Source organism: Leuciscus leuciscus, assembly GCF_965113295.1.
Source record: "Leuciscus leuciscus genome assembly, chromosome: 17".
NCBI classification, from domain to species: Eukaryota; Metazoa; Chordata; class Actinopteri; order Cypriniformes; family Leuciscidae; genus Leuciscus; species Leuciscus leuciscus.
In genome coordinates, this window is record NC_138741.1 from 32,971,137 (window position 1) to 32,989,480 (window position 18,344).

Consider the following 18,344-nt stretch of genomic DNA (forward strand, 5'->3'; position numbering starts at 1 on the left):
AGTGACTACAGTGGCTCAACCTTAAGTTTATCAAGCGACGAGAATACTTTTTGTGCTAAAAAAAACTAAAATAACGACTTTATTCAACTATTTATTTTCTTCTGTATGGGCCTCTGAGAGAGTTCACGAGAGCGCCACGACGCATGCGCGAGAACTGAGAAGAGGACGCTCACAATCATTTGATGGGAAAGTGTGAATGGTAAGCCATTCGTTTAGGGGCATTGGCAAGGCACTTTTACGTTTTCTCGTTGATTTCTCACGATTCGGACATCCAGGAAATGTACACTTTAGAACCATTTTAAACACTACATCGAGACCCATCTGCGGCATCTTCTCAGTTCTCGCGCATGCATCATGACGCTCTCGTGAAGTCACTCAGAGGCCCACACAGAAGAAAATGAATAGTTGAATAAAGTCGTTATTTAAGGGGGAGGGGGGGTTTGCGTATTCTCGTCGCTTGAAAACTTAAGGTTGGTCCCCATGAGTTTATGTATGTAACCCAGTTCCCTGAGAAGACGCTGAGTCATGATGTTGACGCTATGGGAATGCCTCTGCGTGAGCTGGTGTGGATAATCTTGATTGGCCGACAGCGTGGTCAAGTGACATAGCGTCAGCGTGTCACTGAGACCATAAATAGATGCCTGAAATGCACATAACCAGATTCTAAGTGTCTGAAGGAAGACGTTTTCAGGCTTTGCAGGAAGTATGGCAAAGCGATGCTGCGTCTTGTTCCCTTTCATACAACCGGGTTACATACATAACCTGAGACGTTCCCTTTCAAGTGGAACTCAATGCTGCGTCATGACGTTGACTCTATGGGAACGTTGATACCCATATCGCCACACTGAAAAAATGCCTGACCTACAAGGTTGTGAAGTATGCACAAACCCTTTGGTCTATGGAATGGATTAAAGCCTGGGGTCAATCCAGTTCAACAATAAACATCCATGAATGTGTGTGGAAAAGGCGTATTGATTAGATAAAGTCCCAAGAAACATACACTCCAAGTGGAGTGGGCCACATTACCCATGGACAAAGCCTACCGCATGTTCCACAGGTAACTTAAATTGTCAAGACAGAACGGGCACAATCTTAGAATACTTCTCGAAGAAGGTAGTCCCCCCTAGTGCCTGGAGGTGAAGCATACTGCAAACCTTGTAGGCCTGATAATGAACTTAACCTAATATAAAGGTTAAACTTCTCTGCAGAGACTTGAAGATAAGACTGGAAGATATTAAGGCAGTTAGGTTGTGAAGGATACACAAAGACCTGTTAGCCTCTACCAGATTCCTAAGAATTCTTGAACCCTGACACTTAGAGGCCAAGCCATTCTGCACGCCTCATAGGCAAAGAAATCACATCAACAACACGATGAATAAACGCTGCCACAGCCTCCAAGCAAACCAGTGACTGATCGGATTTACACCACAAACCTACGAAGCTAACGTAAATCCTCAAGGTCCTGACTGGGGACAAGAGATGAAGCCTTTTTTTCATCGGCAAGTCAAACGGTGGAGGAGAAAGATCTTAAAGGATGACCAAATGGCCGGCAAAAACAGAACCTTTGGAACGTTACCCCCGTCTCCAGTGCAATAGAATTTTGACCAGTCCAGGAGCAAAAACTATGCAGGAGGGGGCAACTGAAAGGCCCTGCAAGTCTCTTACTCTGAAGTTATGCTAGTAACAGAGCCACATTGAGTCAGAAACTTCTGTGAGGCTGACTCCAAGGGCTCAAACAAAACCTCTGTTAAACCTTCCAGGACTATGGAAAGATCCCAGAAAGGAACTCGTGGTCTGCAGATTGGCCTCATTTGTCTGGCAGCACACATAAAATGAGACAAGGTGGGGATGAGAGAGACTCCATCAAAAGTGAACTTAGCAAGCTGAAGGCGGACAAGTAAACGTTAACAGTAGCAGGTGATAGTCCTGCCAGAAGACACTCTGCAAGAACTCCTGCACTGAACCACACAGGTTCAGGTTCTGATGAACAACATCGGGGATATTATAGGGGATATAATATACAGTTTAAAAATAATTATGTCAAGGGAAAGTCCCCATAAAACATGGAAACCCAACATGTGTGTGTCTGTGTGTGTGTACAGTAGGTTGTGTTAACATCATCAGGTTATTTTGAAGAAATGCTGTAATATTATGTTTTTTTTTTTACCAAATAAAATATGAGAAATGATAAACAGATTTTAAATTAATCAGGATATCATATTTAGTTCAATCTTATTAGTCCAGAAATATAACCCGGATATGTGAAAAGGGTCCATAGAAAAAGAACAGAAATCCACAATACCATTTCTATGACTGCTATGACAGAAAAAGAGGAAAAAAATATTGAGAAATTGATTACATTGATAAGAAGAGAGAACAATGTTAAATTAACCATCACTCCCTCAGCCGTTGTACTTCAGACACTCACGTGGCTGCGTTAACTAGTTTTCTGTAATTCAATGTCACGGTAATATGTAAAGTCTTATAAATGTGCATTACATTGTTTTTAAAACGAAAATATAAAAAAATTGCTAGATTTACAATGTTATTAACTGTGGAAACACGTCCATCAGAACATGTTTTGTGTTTATTGTAGAGCTATAAGGAGAGGAATTTGGACAAATACAAAGTCCTGTCATGAACCTTAGATGGCGCCGGCTGATCGGTCTTTAACTCAATCTGCTTGCAATCACATCGTTATCTATTGGGCAAAGCTGATTGGTTCCTGCTGTATCATAGCCAATGAGCTCACTGCTCAACCTTCAAATACTTGGTCAGCATTTACTGTAGCAGGTGCAGTGCGGTTTCAGAAACCCTCCTCCCTCCCCAGCTCCACCTGCATGAGTCTGCTATGGGTAATTTATGTACACTATATTGTAAACCATTAGCATGTCTTACTTGTTCACAGCAGCGTGGCTGCCTAGAACAAAAAGTTTGATTTTCAGGGATGCCTGTATTGCTTTTTTATCGCTCTATGGCATTGTTTTTCCTATTTCAAAACATTTGTAACCATAACGTTTCATTCTTGCATAAATAATTTCCATAATCTTTTTCTTTCTTTTTCTGATGTTGTAGAGCTGTCGTTCAGAGTGTGGATGTGTGGCGGCAGTCTTGAGATCCTGCCCTGCAGTCGCGTGGGACACGTCTTTAGGAAACGCCATCCCTATGACTTCCCAGAGGGCAATGCACTCACCTACATTAAGTAAATTGGCCTTTACGTAAGCTGTAATCATATGCTTTACGACGAAGTGTATGAGTGAAGCGCTGTTACATTGTCTGTGTGTGTTGTAGGAACACGCGGAGAGCGGCTGAGGTCTGGATGGATGAGTATAAACAGTATTACTACGCCGCAAGACCGTCAGCGCAGGGAAAGGCCTTTGGGAGGTCAGACATCTCTGATAACTTTTATACACTGTGTTTTTATGTAGATGTTGTTATGGTGAGCTGGTGAAAGGCCATTTTATGAGATTGTGATGATTATATTTACCTATGATTCTAAAGGAATAATCTTATCCAAAATGAAATCTCTGTTGTTGTTTACTCGCCCTCATCTCAGTCCAGACTGTGTAACACAAAAGAGATGTTTAGTAGGATGTTCACGCTGCTACATACAATAAAACTGCCTATCAGGCTCCATAAAAGTACTTTAAGTAAATAATTAAACTTGGCTTGTCAAGATGTGTCATGCCAGGTCTACAAATCAAACACCAAACAACGTACACTGAAAAAGAAAATGGTAACCTGTAATGGCTAACATCTATATTAACTGGTTTTATTCAAGTGAAAAATATTATATAACATCACTGAATCAACCTAAATACATAAATTCCCTTGTGAAAAAGAAGTGCGCTTAGTTGTATTGAATGTGCACTTGTAGTGTGCTTCAAATCTTAAGTATAGTTTCAAAAAGCAGTACTTGCAGATAATATAATATTAATGAAATAAAATACACTTAAGTGTACTTAATGAGAGCACACTTTCATGACTGTTGAAGCACATGTATTTTAAGTTATTTAATATTAGATTTAAAGGTAATATATCTTACCTTTATCATTACAAATGTTTAATTGCATATATATTTTTACATACATGACATTTGAATAAGTTTCATATTTTATTTTACCATAAATGCTTGCCAGTACATTTCAAATATCATAAAGATGTACTTAAGATCTACTTAAATGTGTCAAAAAAACACTCTTAAGTTCAAATAATTACATTTAATATAAATTAAATATATAAAACATTTTCATTTAATTTTAAATAACACACAATTAAGTGTCTGAAAACATTACATTCAGTTAAAACTTCTTTAAAAGTATATTATATATTTTTTTTAAGTATGCTAAAGTGCTCTTCTTTTTCACAAAGGTTTATACCAACAAAACTCAATTTTATTTTAAACTCATTAGATGTTCAGTGTATATGTTTCTCACACACTATTCTCACACAATATTGCATGATCGATACTGTCCACAAGCAGTACAGACTATTTGATCATACTTTTGGGATCTTGACAGCCTCTGGTGAGTATCTACTGTCATTGTATGAAAGCTCTGTGAACTTTGTGGGTGAGTTAGATGATGATTTTTTCATTTCTGGGTGAACTATTCCTTCAAACCGCTTCTGTCTCTCTACACAGTATTGCAGATCGGCTTGCACTGCGACGGAAGTTGAACTGTAACTCTTTCCGCTGGTATCTTGAGAATGTGTACCCTGAACTCAAGTGAGTCGCGTTCACTGGACTGTGTCTGGGCTCTGATGGGCTGCCAGACAAAACCTGGACTTTTTGTATTTGGAGTGAAATGCCATTTAACCCTCTCAGGTCCCTGTACTGAACGTGTTTTGTCGTTATTGCTTGTGTTTGTCAGAATCCCAGAGCAGGAGGAGGTGTACAGTCTCCTGAAGCAGGATGGGTTGTGTCTGGAGAGCCACGGCACAGACAGTCTGGGTCTGGCTGAGTGTAAGAGCACACCGAGCATACCTGCCTCACAGGTGAAGCTTTAACTGACTGAAAGTAGCAGTTACTAACTTGACATTATTTTCAGGAATGCATCAGGAGCCATGGCATTTTTGTTTTCAAAATAGTTTTGTTTTTCCTGTAAAAATGTTCGGTGTATAAAGTTACAAAACTAAGACTAGGCATTGGCACTGATTTTGTTTGGTCATTGTGATTGCAACACACTCCATGTTCACATTATTTTCCTGTTTGCTTTTCTTTTTTTTCTTTTTTTTTCTTTTTTTTTACCATTAAAGGTTTTTTTTTTTTTTTTGCATACTTTTGAATATTATATATTGCATTTTTGTGAGTAGGAGTATACTAGGCAATTTCCTTTTTTTTTTTCTTTTTTTTTTTTTATGTCAACAGAGCTTTCTCAGTTATTACCTAACTGCCTTGTGCATTATGTGCAGTGTAATTGCAACACTCTCCATGTTCACATTATTTTCACATTTGCATTTTTCAAAAAAAATGTGGCCATTAATATACCTGTACAAAGCTAACGTGACATGGACATGGTAATTCAGTGACATGGAGAAGAGGAGAGGATTTTATGTGGAATTAAATGGAATTCAGAGATTTGGAATGAGAAGCAATGTTAAATAAAAAATTAATAAATCAACTCCAAATCAACTCCTTGGCAAATAAACAAATTAAAATTAAAATGAAAAAAAGTAAATTTTAATAATATCAAATTCTGCATTGCTATATACACTCACTGGCCACTTTATCAGGTACACCTTGCTAATACCTGGTTAAACCCCCTTTTGCCTTCAAAACTGCCTTAATTCTTTGTGGCATAGATTCAACAAAGTGTTGGAAACATTCCTTAGAGATTTTGGTCAATATTGACATGATAATATCACACAGTTGCTCTGCTCATGAAACACTGGAAAAATATCTTTCCAAGAAATTTCAGTTGACAAAAAACTCCAGACAATATAAGTTGTGGAAAATTGTAAGTAATCTAGGAGCTTTACACAGCTTTTTACAGCGGATGCCACTGGAAACACGGCAAGTCTATCCCTCACAGCCTCACTCTCATACCTGTCATGGCGCTGCTCTGAATAAGGTCTATTTAACTGTACCATTGTAGCGACTTTGTATGTTTGACTGAATTGTTTGCTTTATTTCATATATTGTATAGCTTCATATACCTTTTACTTATACTTTTATAATGGCTATTATTGATAATTAAAAATGACATTTAACAAAAAGAGACAGGGTTTTGTGATAGGCCTATGTCATATTTTATATTACAGTGAAGATAATCAGATTAGGCCTATGCACATATTGCCTGAGCCACATAATTATATTATTAATATTTTTAAAACAAAAAGAGCCAGGGTTGTGTTTTATATTTCGATTTGTTATAAATATACATGCAATAGGATAATCAATGTACATGTTGCCTGAACCACATTTGTGTGGCAATTAATATGTTTAAGAAGCTCCCCCTGTGGTGAAAATCCAGCTTTTAATGTTGTTTATATGTCTATGTGGTGTTTTTAATATGCTTTAAGACAAACCATGTGCAAATTCATAAATCAACTCCATTGCTGAGTATTTTCTCCTTAAAACTGCAGTGAACCAAAGACAGTCTCAAAAACACGCTTTGAAATCGCTGGTGTTTCTGACGTCACAAACTACCTTGTAACCAATCAGGGGAGCGTTTCCCGAAAGCATCGTTAGCCAACTATGTTCGAAAGTTTCGTCGTTATCAGCATAGTTCAACGAGTCAGTGTTTCCCGAAACCATCAGCATCGCGAAGTTGTGTGTTTGGAACGACAGCTCTCGACCTGTGGTTAGAAGCATATCCATATGCATATTCATAGAACCGCGTATACTAAATGAGGCAAGGGTGTAGAGTTACATTCAAGCAATTTTATGGCATTGAAAAAAAAAATCATGTCATTTTGGTGATCTAGGAAGAGTTTTAAGGGTAAAATGATTGACTACAGGGGGACTTTAAATGAAAATGAAAAGAGGCAGAGTGGTGATTTATAAAAAAAAAAATTTTTATTGTTGCCTAAAATACACACTGATAACTGAGATCCCCTGAGTCGAACTTGGGAAGTCCAAACTTTGCGTACTGAGTATTGAGAAACGCCCCATCTCCACATGCATTGAGTTGCTGCCATGTGATTGGCTGATTACATATTTGCGTTAACAAGCTGTTGAACAGGTTTACCTGATAAAGTGGCCGATGAGTGTGTAACTCTACACCTGCATTACTCACCCAATAATTTGTCTGTATCTTTTTTTTATTTTTTAGAAGTGGACCCTGATTGAACCACAGATCCGTCAGCATGACCAGTGTTTGACCATCACAGCCTTTACTGCAGGGTCAAAGGTCAGACTGGAACCCTGCAACACCAAAGAGTCCAGACAGGTGGGTGTACGTGTATCTGACAGACGGGCAGTTCCAGTTTTGATGACCCACTGAGAATGAATCATATGAAGTTTGATGTCTGCGTGTTTCAGAAGACCATTAGCTCTCGGACAGCACTAGTGTTCTCTGTGGAAGTTATGTAAATTTAAGCGTTTAAGGGATTTTCTGTTGCCATTTCTGGGCGAATGTTCAGCGTTATTCCTCTTTGTCCTAAAATCCTCTCTCATTCTTTCAGTCATAATAGCTGCATTTTTTCTTTTTCTCTTTAAATCTTCTGCCATCAATCTCAAACACAACAGACACATATCTTCCCATAAGCCCACTGCATATGGTTCCACTCACAAAAATTTAAAAAAGGTTTATTATTTTTTTGTTTTTGTTTTTAATGTGTAATGTTGTTGTTTGAGCATGAAAAAGATCTGCACTCAGCATTTTCACTGGCCACAATTCTGACATTGATACCATTGGAAAAAACTGCCATATTTATTATATTTATATGCCACTTTAAGACCTGATGCACGGATCAAACATACTGTTACACATGCATTTTCTTTCTCAACTGTTTATGTTAAAACATTACTTTTTAACTGTGTTAACGTAAATACTCGCCAAGACCGGCATTTTGACATTATTTTGTGTGTATTTGACTGTTTAAGCGCAATAAGCAGCAAAAAATAACTAATTTTAGTACTGAGAGGCGGTTTTATGTGCTGCACTTTAAGTGTGAGAACAAAATCTGCAGGACTGAGTAAAATTATGCACAATCCCACGCCGAAATTCAAGCCCTGTCACACCAACAATATTCATCAGGATCAAATGAAACGAGTGAGTGAGGAGAGACGGGTTTGTGTGTCACTCGCTGTCAGAGAGATGAGAGAGAGAGAGAAAGAGCAGCTGGTATCGTGTATCTATTCATATCGTGTTTCAGATATTTCAGGATTGATATGTAGCGAAAAATCTATATTTTTGACAACACTACATTCCACTTTTTTTTTTTCTTTTTTTTTTTTATGCCTTTTAAAAGACTACAATTGAAAAATGTATTAATTATATATAATGTTCAACCCGTCCAGTGGAGTGACTGCGTTACACACCACTGCTGAAATACACACGCATTTGGTGGGTGTTAATATTAAGCCCTGGTTTTATATATCGCTCTCTACAACATTGGAAACATAACTGTAATTGATATGATTAGCCTTTTGCTTGACTATGTTATCAAACAGCTAATAATGTGTTGCTAATGTTACACAAACCATGTTCCCGTTCGCCATCTCAGAGTCAGTCATCTGACTCTAAAAATCAGCATCCTTAGAAACGCAGTGGAGAAAGGCATATAGTTCATCATAACATGCAATATACATCATTGCAGTACAGAGGTACTTTACACCATCACTTCAGCATAGGCGCCGTCTACGAGACGTGCGTACGCCTTGAAGTGGAACCTGTTCGTGGAGTGGTGTTCTTCTCGCCGAGAGGACCCTCGAAGATGTTCGATAGGGTCCATGCTTTCCTTCTTGCAGCAAGGGTTGGAGCGAAGGCTGGCTCCCTCCACCCTCAAAGTACATGCTGCCGCTATTTCAGCATATCACGACCACATAGATGGCAAAACAGTTGGAAAGCACGACCTGGTCGTCAGCTTCCTTAGGGGGGCAAGACGGTTAAATCCTCCTCGACCCCCCTCCATACCCTCTTGGGACCTTTCCCTGGTGCTTCGAGCACTTCAGGATGCTCCCTTTGAGCTTTTGCAATCAGCAGACCTAAAGCTTCTCTCCATGAAGACTTTGATGATGGTTGCACTGGCCTCTGTCAAGAGGGTAGGGGACCTGCAGGCATTTTCAGTCAACGAATCCTGCCTAGAGTTTGGGCCGGGTGACAACCATGTTGTACTTTAAGCCTGGCTATGTGCCCAAGGTTCCTACCACTCCCTTCAGCGACCAGGCAGTGAACCTGCAAGCGCTGCCCCTGGAGGAGGCAGACCCAGCCCTGGCTTTGCTCTGTCCCGTTCGCGCTCTGTGTCTGTATGTAGAGCTGCGGGCTGGGTGACACCTAACACGTTAGCTAGATATTATAGCCTACGTGTAGAGCCGGTCTCCTCCCGTGTTCTCACCTTAAACAGGTAGAAGCAATTAGAGGCCTGGCTCTGTCGGCTTGCTGCACCCTACTGTGCACCCTTATTGCTCCAGAGTGAAAAACCTGTTGAGTCCTTCAACACCCTCGGCCCGGACATGACGGAGCGTCTGGTGCCAGGCCTTTATCCGTTGAATCTTTGAGAACCGGGTCTAGGCTGGGTCCCATGTGTGCGACCCTGCGGGGATCCCATATGTGTATTTCTTCCACGGCTGCTCCTAATCGGAAGCCTGTGTCTTTCCCTTGGGCTAAGTCACCCTGTATTTCATATGCAGTACAACCTTCGGGTTAGTCCATATGTATATCGCCACATAACTCCTTCGGGGAAGAATGTGGGTTCCACAGCGCAACGCAGTTTTCATTTTCACGTCCTGCGCCATGTTGTTTAAATAGTAAAATGCATTTGCGCCCATGGGCTGCTGGTCTGACAGCGAGGTGTGTTCAGGTGCATTGTTGGTGCGTTGCTATTTTGAGGCAACTGAAATAGACAAAGCTATTGACCAACTGAAACCTGGTCTAAAGTCAATGGCGCAATATTTTTTTGGGTTATTTATAGAGCGCGTTAGTAATATGCGCCTATAAGCGGGTCCACTACGCGCGTACACTCTACTTATTAAACACACAGGGACGCTACATAAAGATATGGTGAATCCGGCTTGTCCCGTGGATGGTCTTCTTGAGCTTTAACGTCTCGCACGAGCAGATCCGTTTGCTCTCTGGAGACGCGTTCAGTTTTTCGCTTGCAAATTCCGCCATGTAAATAGCGAATCCGCCATGGCACGAGCGCAACTGGCATTTAAAGGGAATGGAGATGAGACTCTGATTGGTTTATTGCACGTAAAGCCCAAAACACACCCGTTACTCATTAAGAGAATAGAGACAACCCTTTTAGACCATGCGCTGAGCGCACCGACCATTTTTCCCGTCGTTAAACTAGCAAAAGTGGATTTGGACACACCCTTAGTGCACTTGCGCCCTTCGCTTTTGACCATGAGCTTAGATCGTTAAAATAGGGCCCAATAAGTTTAATTTCAGTGAGGATGCTGCCTATAGGCAGTAGTCGGAAAGCTGGATCACTAGGGTTTGGAACAGAGCTACTCAGCACTGAGATCATTGCTCTCCTGAATGAAACCTGCCATGCTGACAGCAAACACACACACACAGACACACACAGACACACACACACACACACACACACACACACACACACACACACACACACACACACACACACACACACACACACACACACACACACACACACACACACAGGATATTATAGTATATCAAGCCTTCTGAATTCAAACTCACTGACCTCTCTCCAAACCAGTCACACGCAATGTGACATGCCCTTGGCTAAAACAGTTTGCTGCTTTCATTTCATTGCAAGACTGCTTTGCAGCATTTTTAGAAAGATGTGATTCATATTGTCTTCCTCTGTCTGTTTATTTAAATATATTTTACAGTCATGCTAATTCCTGTATCATTTGTTACAGTTCAGAATTCAACTGCATATAATGAACCGCCTATTATTATATGAAAATAGTATGTAAAACATTATACAAAGAGAATAATTTCAAACCGTTGTAATCTATGCTACATTTATGTCATATAACATCACTACGTTTGATGCTTAATTCTGCAAAGACTGTCCAGTTATTGGATTTCTTAATTTGTGTAAAAATTTTCAAACAGTGAAGATGGAGAGGTTAAAAATCATAGTTGATATTACCTTCAGTTCACAAGTTTCAGTGTATTGCCGATTGCAGCATATCATGCTTTTGATAAATGTTGTAGGTTATCCAGGTTATTCCATGCAAATAGAAAATCCACATACTACACAAAGCAGATGTACTATACTAAAGAATAATAAGATAATTACTTAAAGATTATAAGAAATTCTTCCATCCTTGTGCTAGAAATAATATTGTGAATGGCAAACATGCATGTTTTCCACAAGCAAATTTCAACTATTTGTTGTCCTTAATTTATGTAAAACATAAATTTATCAATACTGTTAACAAACGTTTAGTGCCAAACTTGCTCGCTTTGATGTTTGTTGAATATTTCTTGCTTGAAAATAACAAATTCACACAAAAATGAGTTTTTAACTCTATTCAGACAGACACGTCCCAAATTTCGGATGTGTCTGAATAGAGTTCAGAACAACACACAAAATAAAAATAAATTTAGTTTGACCTTCTGAGGTGACTGTTTACCTTCTCTGAAAGTAAAACTTCTTTCACTGATCGTGTTGTTCATGAGCTGCTACAGGGAAGCGCACGACAGGAATATTCCAACTAAACAGTCTTTAAAGGGATAGTTCACTTTGAAATAAATTTTTGGTATGTTTTAGCTTACCTCAAGGGCATCCAAGATGTAGGTGTCTTTTTTTCCGCAGTAGTTTCAATTTTGATATTTTTAGGTCAAACCGTTCTTGTCTGTCAGTCATATAATGCAGGTCTATGGTCACCACCTCAAAGAGCATGCACAGAGTCCAAATTAAAACAATTCCCCATCGTCCAAATTAAACAATTCCCCATCGTAAGTACACATTGATGGCCTAAGACACGAAACGAGCGGTTTGTGTGAGAAAACGAACAGTATTTATATCGTTTTTACCTCTTATACACAGCCATGTCCAAGTGATCTGATCTGACGTGTACGCAGACTGGTGCATAGATATATACACTAGATGTCGCCTTAAAGACATTCGTTCCAATGAACTGCCGCAGACAAGGCAACATCTAGTGTGTATATATCTATGCACCAGTCTGCGTACACGTCAGATCAGATCACTTGGATGGGGAATTGTTTAATTTGGACGATGGGGAATTGTTTTAATTTGGACTCTGTGCATGCTCTTTGAGACAGTGACCATCGACCTGCATTATATGACTGACAGACAAGAACGGTTTGACCTAAAAATATCAAAATTGAAACTACTGCGGAAAAAAAGACACCTACATCTTGGATGCCCTTGAGGTAAGCTAAAACATACCAAAAATTAATTTCAAAGTGAACTATCCCTTTAATCCAAAAATACACAGGAACACTCTGGGAAACAGACTTCACAAGCACTTTAACATTGACAACACCGATCACAGAACTGAATGAAGACATGATTGAGGGTACGTTTACACAACAACGATATGCTTAAAACAGAGAAGTTTTTCCTTTGAGTTTTCCGCATACAGACGACACCATTGTCAAAACGATCCCCATTCACACGGATCCACGAAAACAACTAAAAACCCTCTATTTTGCTGCCAGGCCACTAGATGGCGATGAAACACTGTAGACTGAACACGTATTACACATGTGCATGACGTCATCGTCTTCAGAGATTCGCGTTTTTGTTGTTTACACGGGTGTGTTTTCAGCCACCCAAAACGCTGTTGTCGTGTAAACAAATGGCCAAAACGCATAAAAAGTTTTACGTTTTTAGTTGAAAACGGTGTCGTGTTACGGTGTTAATCCCCTTAAATACACAGAGGAACATAAGAGCTATTGAGTTAATTAATAAGACAACAGGTGAACAGGATCCTTAATCAAACACACTGGGAAACTAGGTCGAACACGCAAACAGGCACAGGTAAAACATAACCAAAACACAATTAAAACAAGGGGCTGTTTACACGGCACCGTTTTCAACTAAAAACTTAAAACTTTTTATGTGTTTTGGCCGTTAATGTACACGACAACTGAGTTTTAGGTGTCTGAAAACGCAAATTTTTGAAAACGGGTTTCATAGTGTCTATGTCTACAGTGTTTCATCGCCATCTACTGGCCCGGCAGCAGAATACAGCGTTTTTAGTCGTTTCTGCGGATCCGTATGAATGGGGATCGTTTTGACAATGTATGTGGAAAACTCAAAGGAAAAACTTCTCAGTTATAAGCATATCGTTGTCGTGTAAACGTACCCTAGGTCAAACAGGCACAGGGAAAACATAACCAAAACACAAACATGTTACATGTGCAATAGAAGAACTGTTTTTGATTCCCCAAAGAATCTTTCAGTTCTTGAAAAATATAAATCATGCACACACCCAAGTTTCTATCATCACAAAAATATTTTAATGAGCAACGTTTTGGTCAATTGAATTTCCTCATGCTTAGCAGTTCTTAAAATAACCAGTTTATCCTTAGTGTGAAGAACATTTTAATCATCTAAAGAACCTGTTTCCATTATAAAGAACCTTTTGTGGAATGAAAAGGTTCCATGGATGTTAAAGGTTCTTCATTGAACCATTGATGCCAATTAGGAACTTAAGAGTGTATTCTGTACTTCACTTGTGGAAGGTGCCGTCTGTGTGTGTGTGTGTGTGTGTGTGTGTGTGTGTGTGTGTGTGTGTGTGTGTGTGTGTGTGTGTTTACTGGTTCAGTATAAATGTAAATAACTCCACTTTTTCTGTTTCTCCTGTAGAAATGGAAGCCCAGAGGGCCGGCATTGCAGCACATGATCAGTGGCTTGTGTCTGGATAGCCAGCCTCCTTCAGGCCCACCGGTCATCACACAGTGCCGCCCCCTGGTGGCCAGCCAATCCTGGGAGCCGCAGCTGGTCACCTGACTCGCGGAGCTGACAGGGAGGGCGGGGAAAGGGGAGGAGTTTCGTAAGGTTGCTGAGCTCGAGGTGCCGTAGGAGCCGGAGGAAAACGTTTGCACACTGTTTTAGTTGAAGGTGCTGATCTCAAACGAATCCAACATGACCATGTCCAAAAACATCTGACCTCATATCTTCATCGTGGAATGGCTGAAGAGGGAAAAGCAACAAACCGAAGCCTGAATGCCTGCGCTCAGAGCTTTCACTGTCCAGTGTTCTGGTGTTCTCAGATACAGTCACATGGCATGGTTTTGTCAGTTGACAGGAGTGCTTCATGACATCTTTTGAATGTTGTGTTAAGGTCTCAAACACCAGAGAATAGATGTGTACATAAATGCCTTTTACTACATTTCAGACCCATGACCTGTATATTCCCTCATTCCCACAAAGACTGTGGTTTTTGCAGCATAGGCTTCATTAGCTGTTCTCATGAAGGTCTGAACTGTTTTCCCCCATCGCTGTGGAAGGTTTTCTGCTTGATTTGTTCAGTATTAGGTTGGGATGAAGTGCAATGCTTTGAGATGAATCTGCATATGCCATGGAAACTGTCGTTCAGCGGCAGAAAGACTTTACGACTTTGAGAGGTTTATCCTAAACAACCGTCAAAGATTAGCAGTACCGCTGGCTTACTAGACCCGCGCTGAAGATGTTGGAAAAAGACGGACAGAAATGGCTCTCGAATGGTCCACCAAACTCATTGAAATAACCAAATGTTATATCAAACAAGCATTGAGATGTCAACTCAAATGAAGTGTAACGCGCTTTTAATGAGCTATTATTCTGCATGGTACTGTTCATCAGCACAATGAAAAGGCATTTGCAAACATCTAAAGCCCAAAGACTGTTTTTTCCTCTGTCTTATTTGTTTGCCTTTTGAAACTTTGTATTTACTTGAAGCATTTTTTCATTTTGAACATGTGCTAGGAAGCAGTTATGTTGTTTGAAAAATAAAGACTACCACCAAAAAACAGACAACAATCCAAAGAAATCGTGAGTCTGTCTTTGTATGCTACAGTAAAAACACACACACACTTACACACACACACACACACACACACACACACACACACACACACACACACACACACACACACACACACACACACACACGTCTGGTTTACTATCTTTGTGGGTACTCTCCCCATAGTTGTGATGGTTTTTATACTGTATATTCTCTCCCCTAAACCTACCAATCACAGAAAAACATCACTTAGTATGATTTATGAGCTGATTACCTTATGGGGACCACAAAATGTCCCAGCAACGACAGGGTTTTTGGATATTGCAATCCACATTGGACATTTTGCCCCCATAATGTAGGGTTTAACAGGGCACACACACACACACACACACACACACACACAAACATTTCACTGTTATTGCATATTGAAAACAGAATGCAGAGATAGACATTTAAAACACTGAATTTTGTAAAATATAATACAATATGTAATTGAAATGTAACAAAAGTAGTAGCTGGCGGTTCTGTCCTACAACAGGCATGCAGTTTTATACATACAGTATACAGTGGTTTTACACAGGATTTACATGTAGTGCCAAAAATATTTAGGTTGAAAATTATGGGGGATCGAGATCGTTTGACCTCCACCATGAATTTGCCACATTGTTGTATGAAGCTGGAACTTAATCTGAACCTGCTGAATTTAATACAAGATTTATTATTGAAAATATAAGTGCTATTTCATATTCATATGCTTATGTCTATTTCCTCAAGATCACACGGCTTCCCGAGATAAAAAAGCACGAGCATAATTTATTTTTTCTCACAAAAATATTTTTCATATTATATATTGTTTTATATTAAACAATGATTGAAAAACTCCTAGACATAAGATTAACATTTAAAATGAACCGAGCACCTAAATTGCAAATTTCACTTACTTTTGAATAAGCTTGTCTTTTGCTAGGAACAAAATTTATGAAACACTCAAAACTGAAAAATATTTTTGTAAAACGATGTAAAGGTATAGGTTAAGTATGTGACCTTCATTGGTTCACATGTTGACTGTAGTCTCCTGAAGCGACCACAAGGTGTCAGGCCATCATCACGGATACACACATAGATTTAACTTACATAAACAGATTCAACTTTCATGTTCAGACATTTATAGAACAAATTACAAACACTTTAGGAAGCCACACTCATTTGAGTGGCGTTGTGGCCTAATGTTAGAGTAACTTGTAATGTTAGAGACTTGTAACTCGAAGGTTTTTTCTTTAATAGCAGAAACATAGTAAAAACATCAGTAAAAAAAAACAAAAAAACAAAAAAAAAACCCATATATTTATGGTCCTGTAAACATGTCAGTCAGTAAACAGAAACCTTCCCTACAGTTCTTCCTACCGGTCACTGCCTGTTGATGGTTTCTGGTATTTAAAGGTCAACACTGTGACCTATGGATCAAATGCGCCTCACTATCCTGTGCTTGGATGTATGTGCACACTTGCAGGACTGACGTCACGAGCGAATGAACATTGTGTTCCTTACCTCGTCTTTTCATGAAAGATTCAAGGCAGTGAATGACCTGAGAACACACACACACAGACACAGGTGAGTGGAGAGAGAGAGATAACTAACAGGATCGACAGCTCTGTCATTCCTCGCATTCCTCGGTGTGATCCCATCCCTCGCTCACAGCTACACCTGCCGTCCAAGAGGGCCTTCTAAACACGCGGGGTATTTCTGAAGAACAGCTGTGTTATATTGCCACATCTTCTTTTAAAAGAGCTGTGTGCAATGCTTTTGTGTGTTCTTGCAGATTCAAAACACTGCATTGTGGTTTTAACTGTTCTTCTTGGAAGTCTAGATGATGTGGTTTGAGTAGTGCTATTGCACAGCCACACACAACATATATGTATGGCTGTATCAGCCAAATTCTTGCATTTTTATTGTATCTGAACTGGCTGATTTTCATGAAATTCTCATTTCATTTTTACTCCTGTATATTATAGTGTTTTGCTTGAGACTGTGAAAGAAGAGTGAGAAAAATATAGATTTATAATGTCAGACAACATTGTTGGAAATACAATATCACAGACAGCATTAGACCTTAGTTCAACTAGGACATTTAAGCAGCTTTTATAAATATGCCTTATAGAAAAATTAATGGTGTGCATCTTGAGATGAACCAATGGCACTGATATATTTTAAGATATATGAGTGCAAGTTGCATTTAGTTGAATCAGCTCAATAATGAACTAGACGTAATGTATGTTTTAATAATGTTTAAAATAAGTTAACAGTTTTATAACAGAAGTAATTGATAGAAGTATTTCAACAAATTATTATTAATATAGGCTACATTACAATAATATGTCTAATTTCCAGTAGTCAACATTTGAAGTTTATCAAAACCTTTCATCAAAGTTATACATGAATTTTGAACAATACCCGTTCTTGTCTTAGGAAACTTTGATGAACTTTTTTGATCCACTTCAAATGTTGATACTGTAAATTAAAATGCTATTAACCTGTTAACTATTATCTATATTTTTTATTGAAAAGCATAGCATAGGGTTCTACAGAATATAACTTCTAAATGCAATGTATTATATTAAATTAATCATGTTCATTAATTTAATATAGGCCTATCAATAAAAAAAAGTTTGAAAACAAGCAACTTTATCATAATTACAGCAGAAGGCTATTGTGAATATGCAGCATTGGTGGGGGTGTTAGTGTTTTGTGTATATATAGCCTATATTTATATATTACTTCGGTCACAGTGGTGTCATGAATGCTCCTCCCAGGCTAATTGTTTATGTTGTGAATAATTAATGAGAGCTCGTGCTCGTGTCAGGCTGTAGCCCCGCCCACCAAGCAGATCAGCGACTGACGGCTGAACCCGGCGAACAGTCAGTCAGAGAGAGACACACACACACACGTCAAGCAGGATACAGCCATCATCTGGGGAATATAACACTTTATTTCACTGGTCGTGTAAATCTCTGAATCTGTCTGGTCGGGTTCACGTAACGTTACATCTGTGGATACGAGCAGTTCATCTGACCCGCTGCTGAACAGGTGAGTCGATTCACCTTTACCTCTCCGTCTGAACTGAGAGGCTGGCTGGTGATCGGGCTGATGATGTTATTACAATAATAATGCTGATGTTTGTAATAACGATGGTTTATGATGTTGTTGTTAGCCAGCTAACCAGCTAACTGACTGTTTGTCTTTGAGTTCATAAGGTAGCATC

The 18,344-nt window shown here is 39.3% G+C and overlaps 2 protein-coding genes across 4 annotated transcripts in view; both read left to right on the forward strand.

Annotated features, from left to right (window-relative positions):
* The window catches only part of galnt16 (UDP-N-acetyl-alpha-D-galactosamine:polypeptide N-acetylgalactosaminyltransferase 16), a 51,395-nt gene extending 36,292 nt beyond the window's left edge, over nt 1-15,103 (forward strand). Inside the window, exons 10-15 of the mRNA XM_082143502.1 lie at nt 3,076-3,202; nt 3,292-3,384; nt 4,643-4,726; nt 4,872-4,995; nt 7,275-7,391; nt 13,948-15,103. Coding sequence (XP_081999628.1) covers nt 3,076-3,202; nt 3,292-3,384; nt 4,643-4,726; nt 4,872-4,995; nt 7,275-7,391; nt 13,948-14,091 — 689 coding nt within the window. The 3' untranslated portion in view covers nt 14,092-15,103. The remainder of the gene's footprint in view (nt 1-3,075; nt 3,203-3,291; nt 3,385-4,642; nt 4,727-4,871; nt 4,996-7,274; nt 7,392-13,947) is intronic.
* Nucleotides 15,104-17,995: 2,892 nt separating this feature from the next.
* Nucleotides 17,996-18,344, forward strand: part of numb (NUMB endocytic adaptor protein) — a 69,783-nt gene continuing 69,434 nt past the window's right edge. For 2 of the 3 annotated variants that reach the window (XM_082143485.1, XM_082143487.1), the window contains exon 1: nt 17,996-18,169. The gene's annotated coding sequence lies outside the window, so the exon portion shown is untranslated. The remainder of the gene's footprint in view (nt 18,170-18,344) is intronic. The other variant, XM_082143486.1, reaches the window with a different exon arrangement.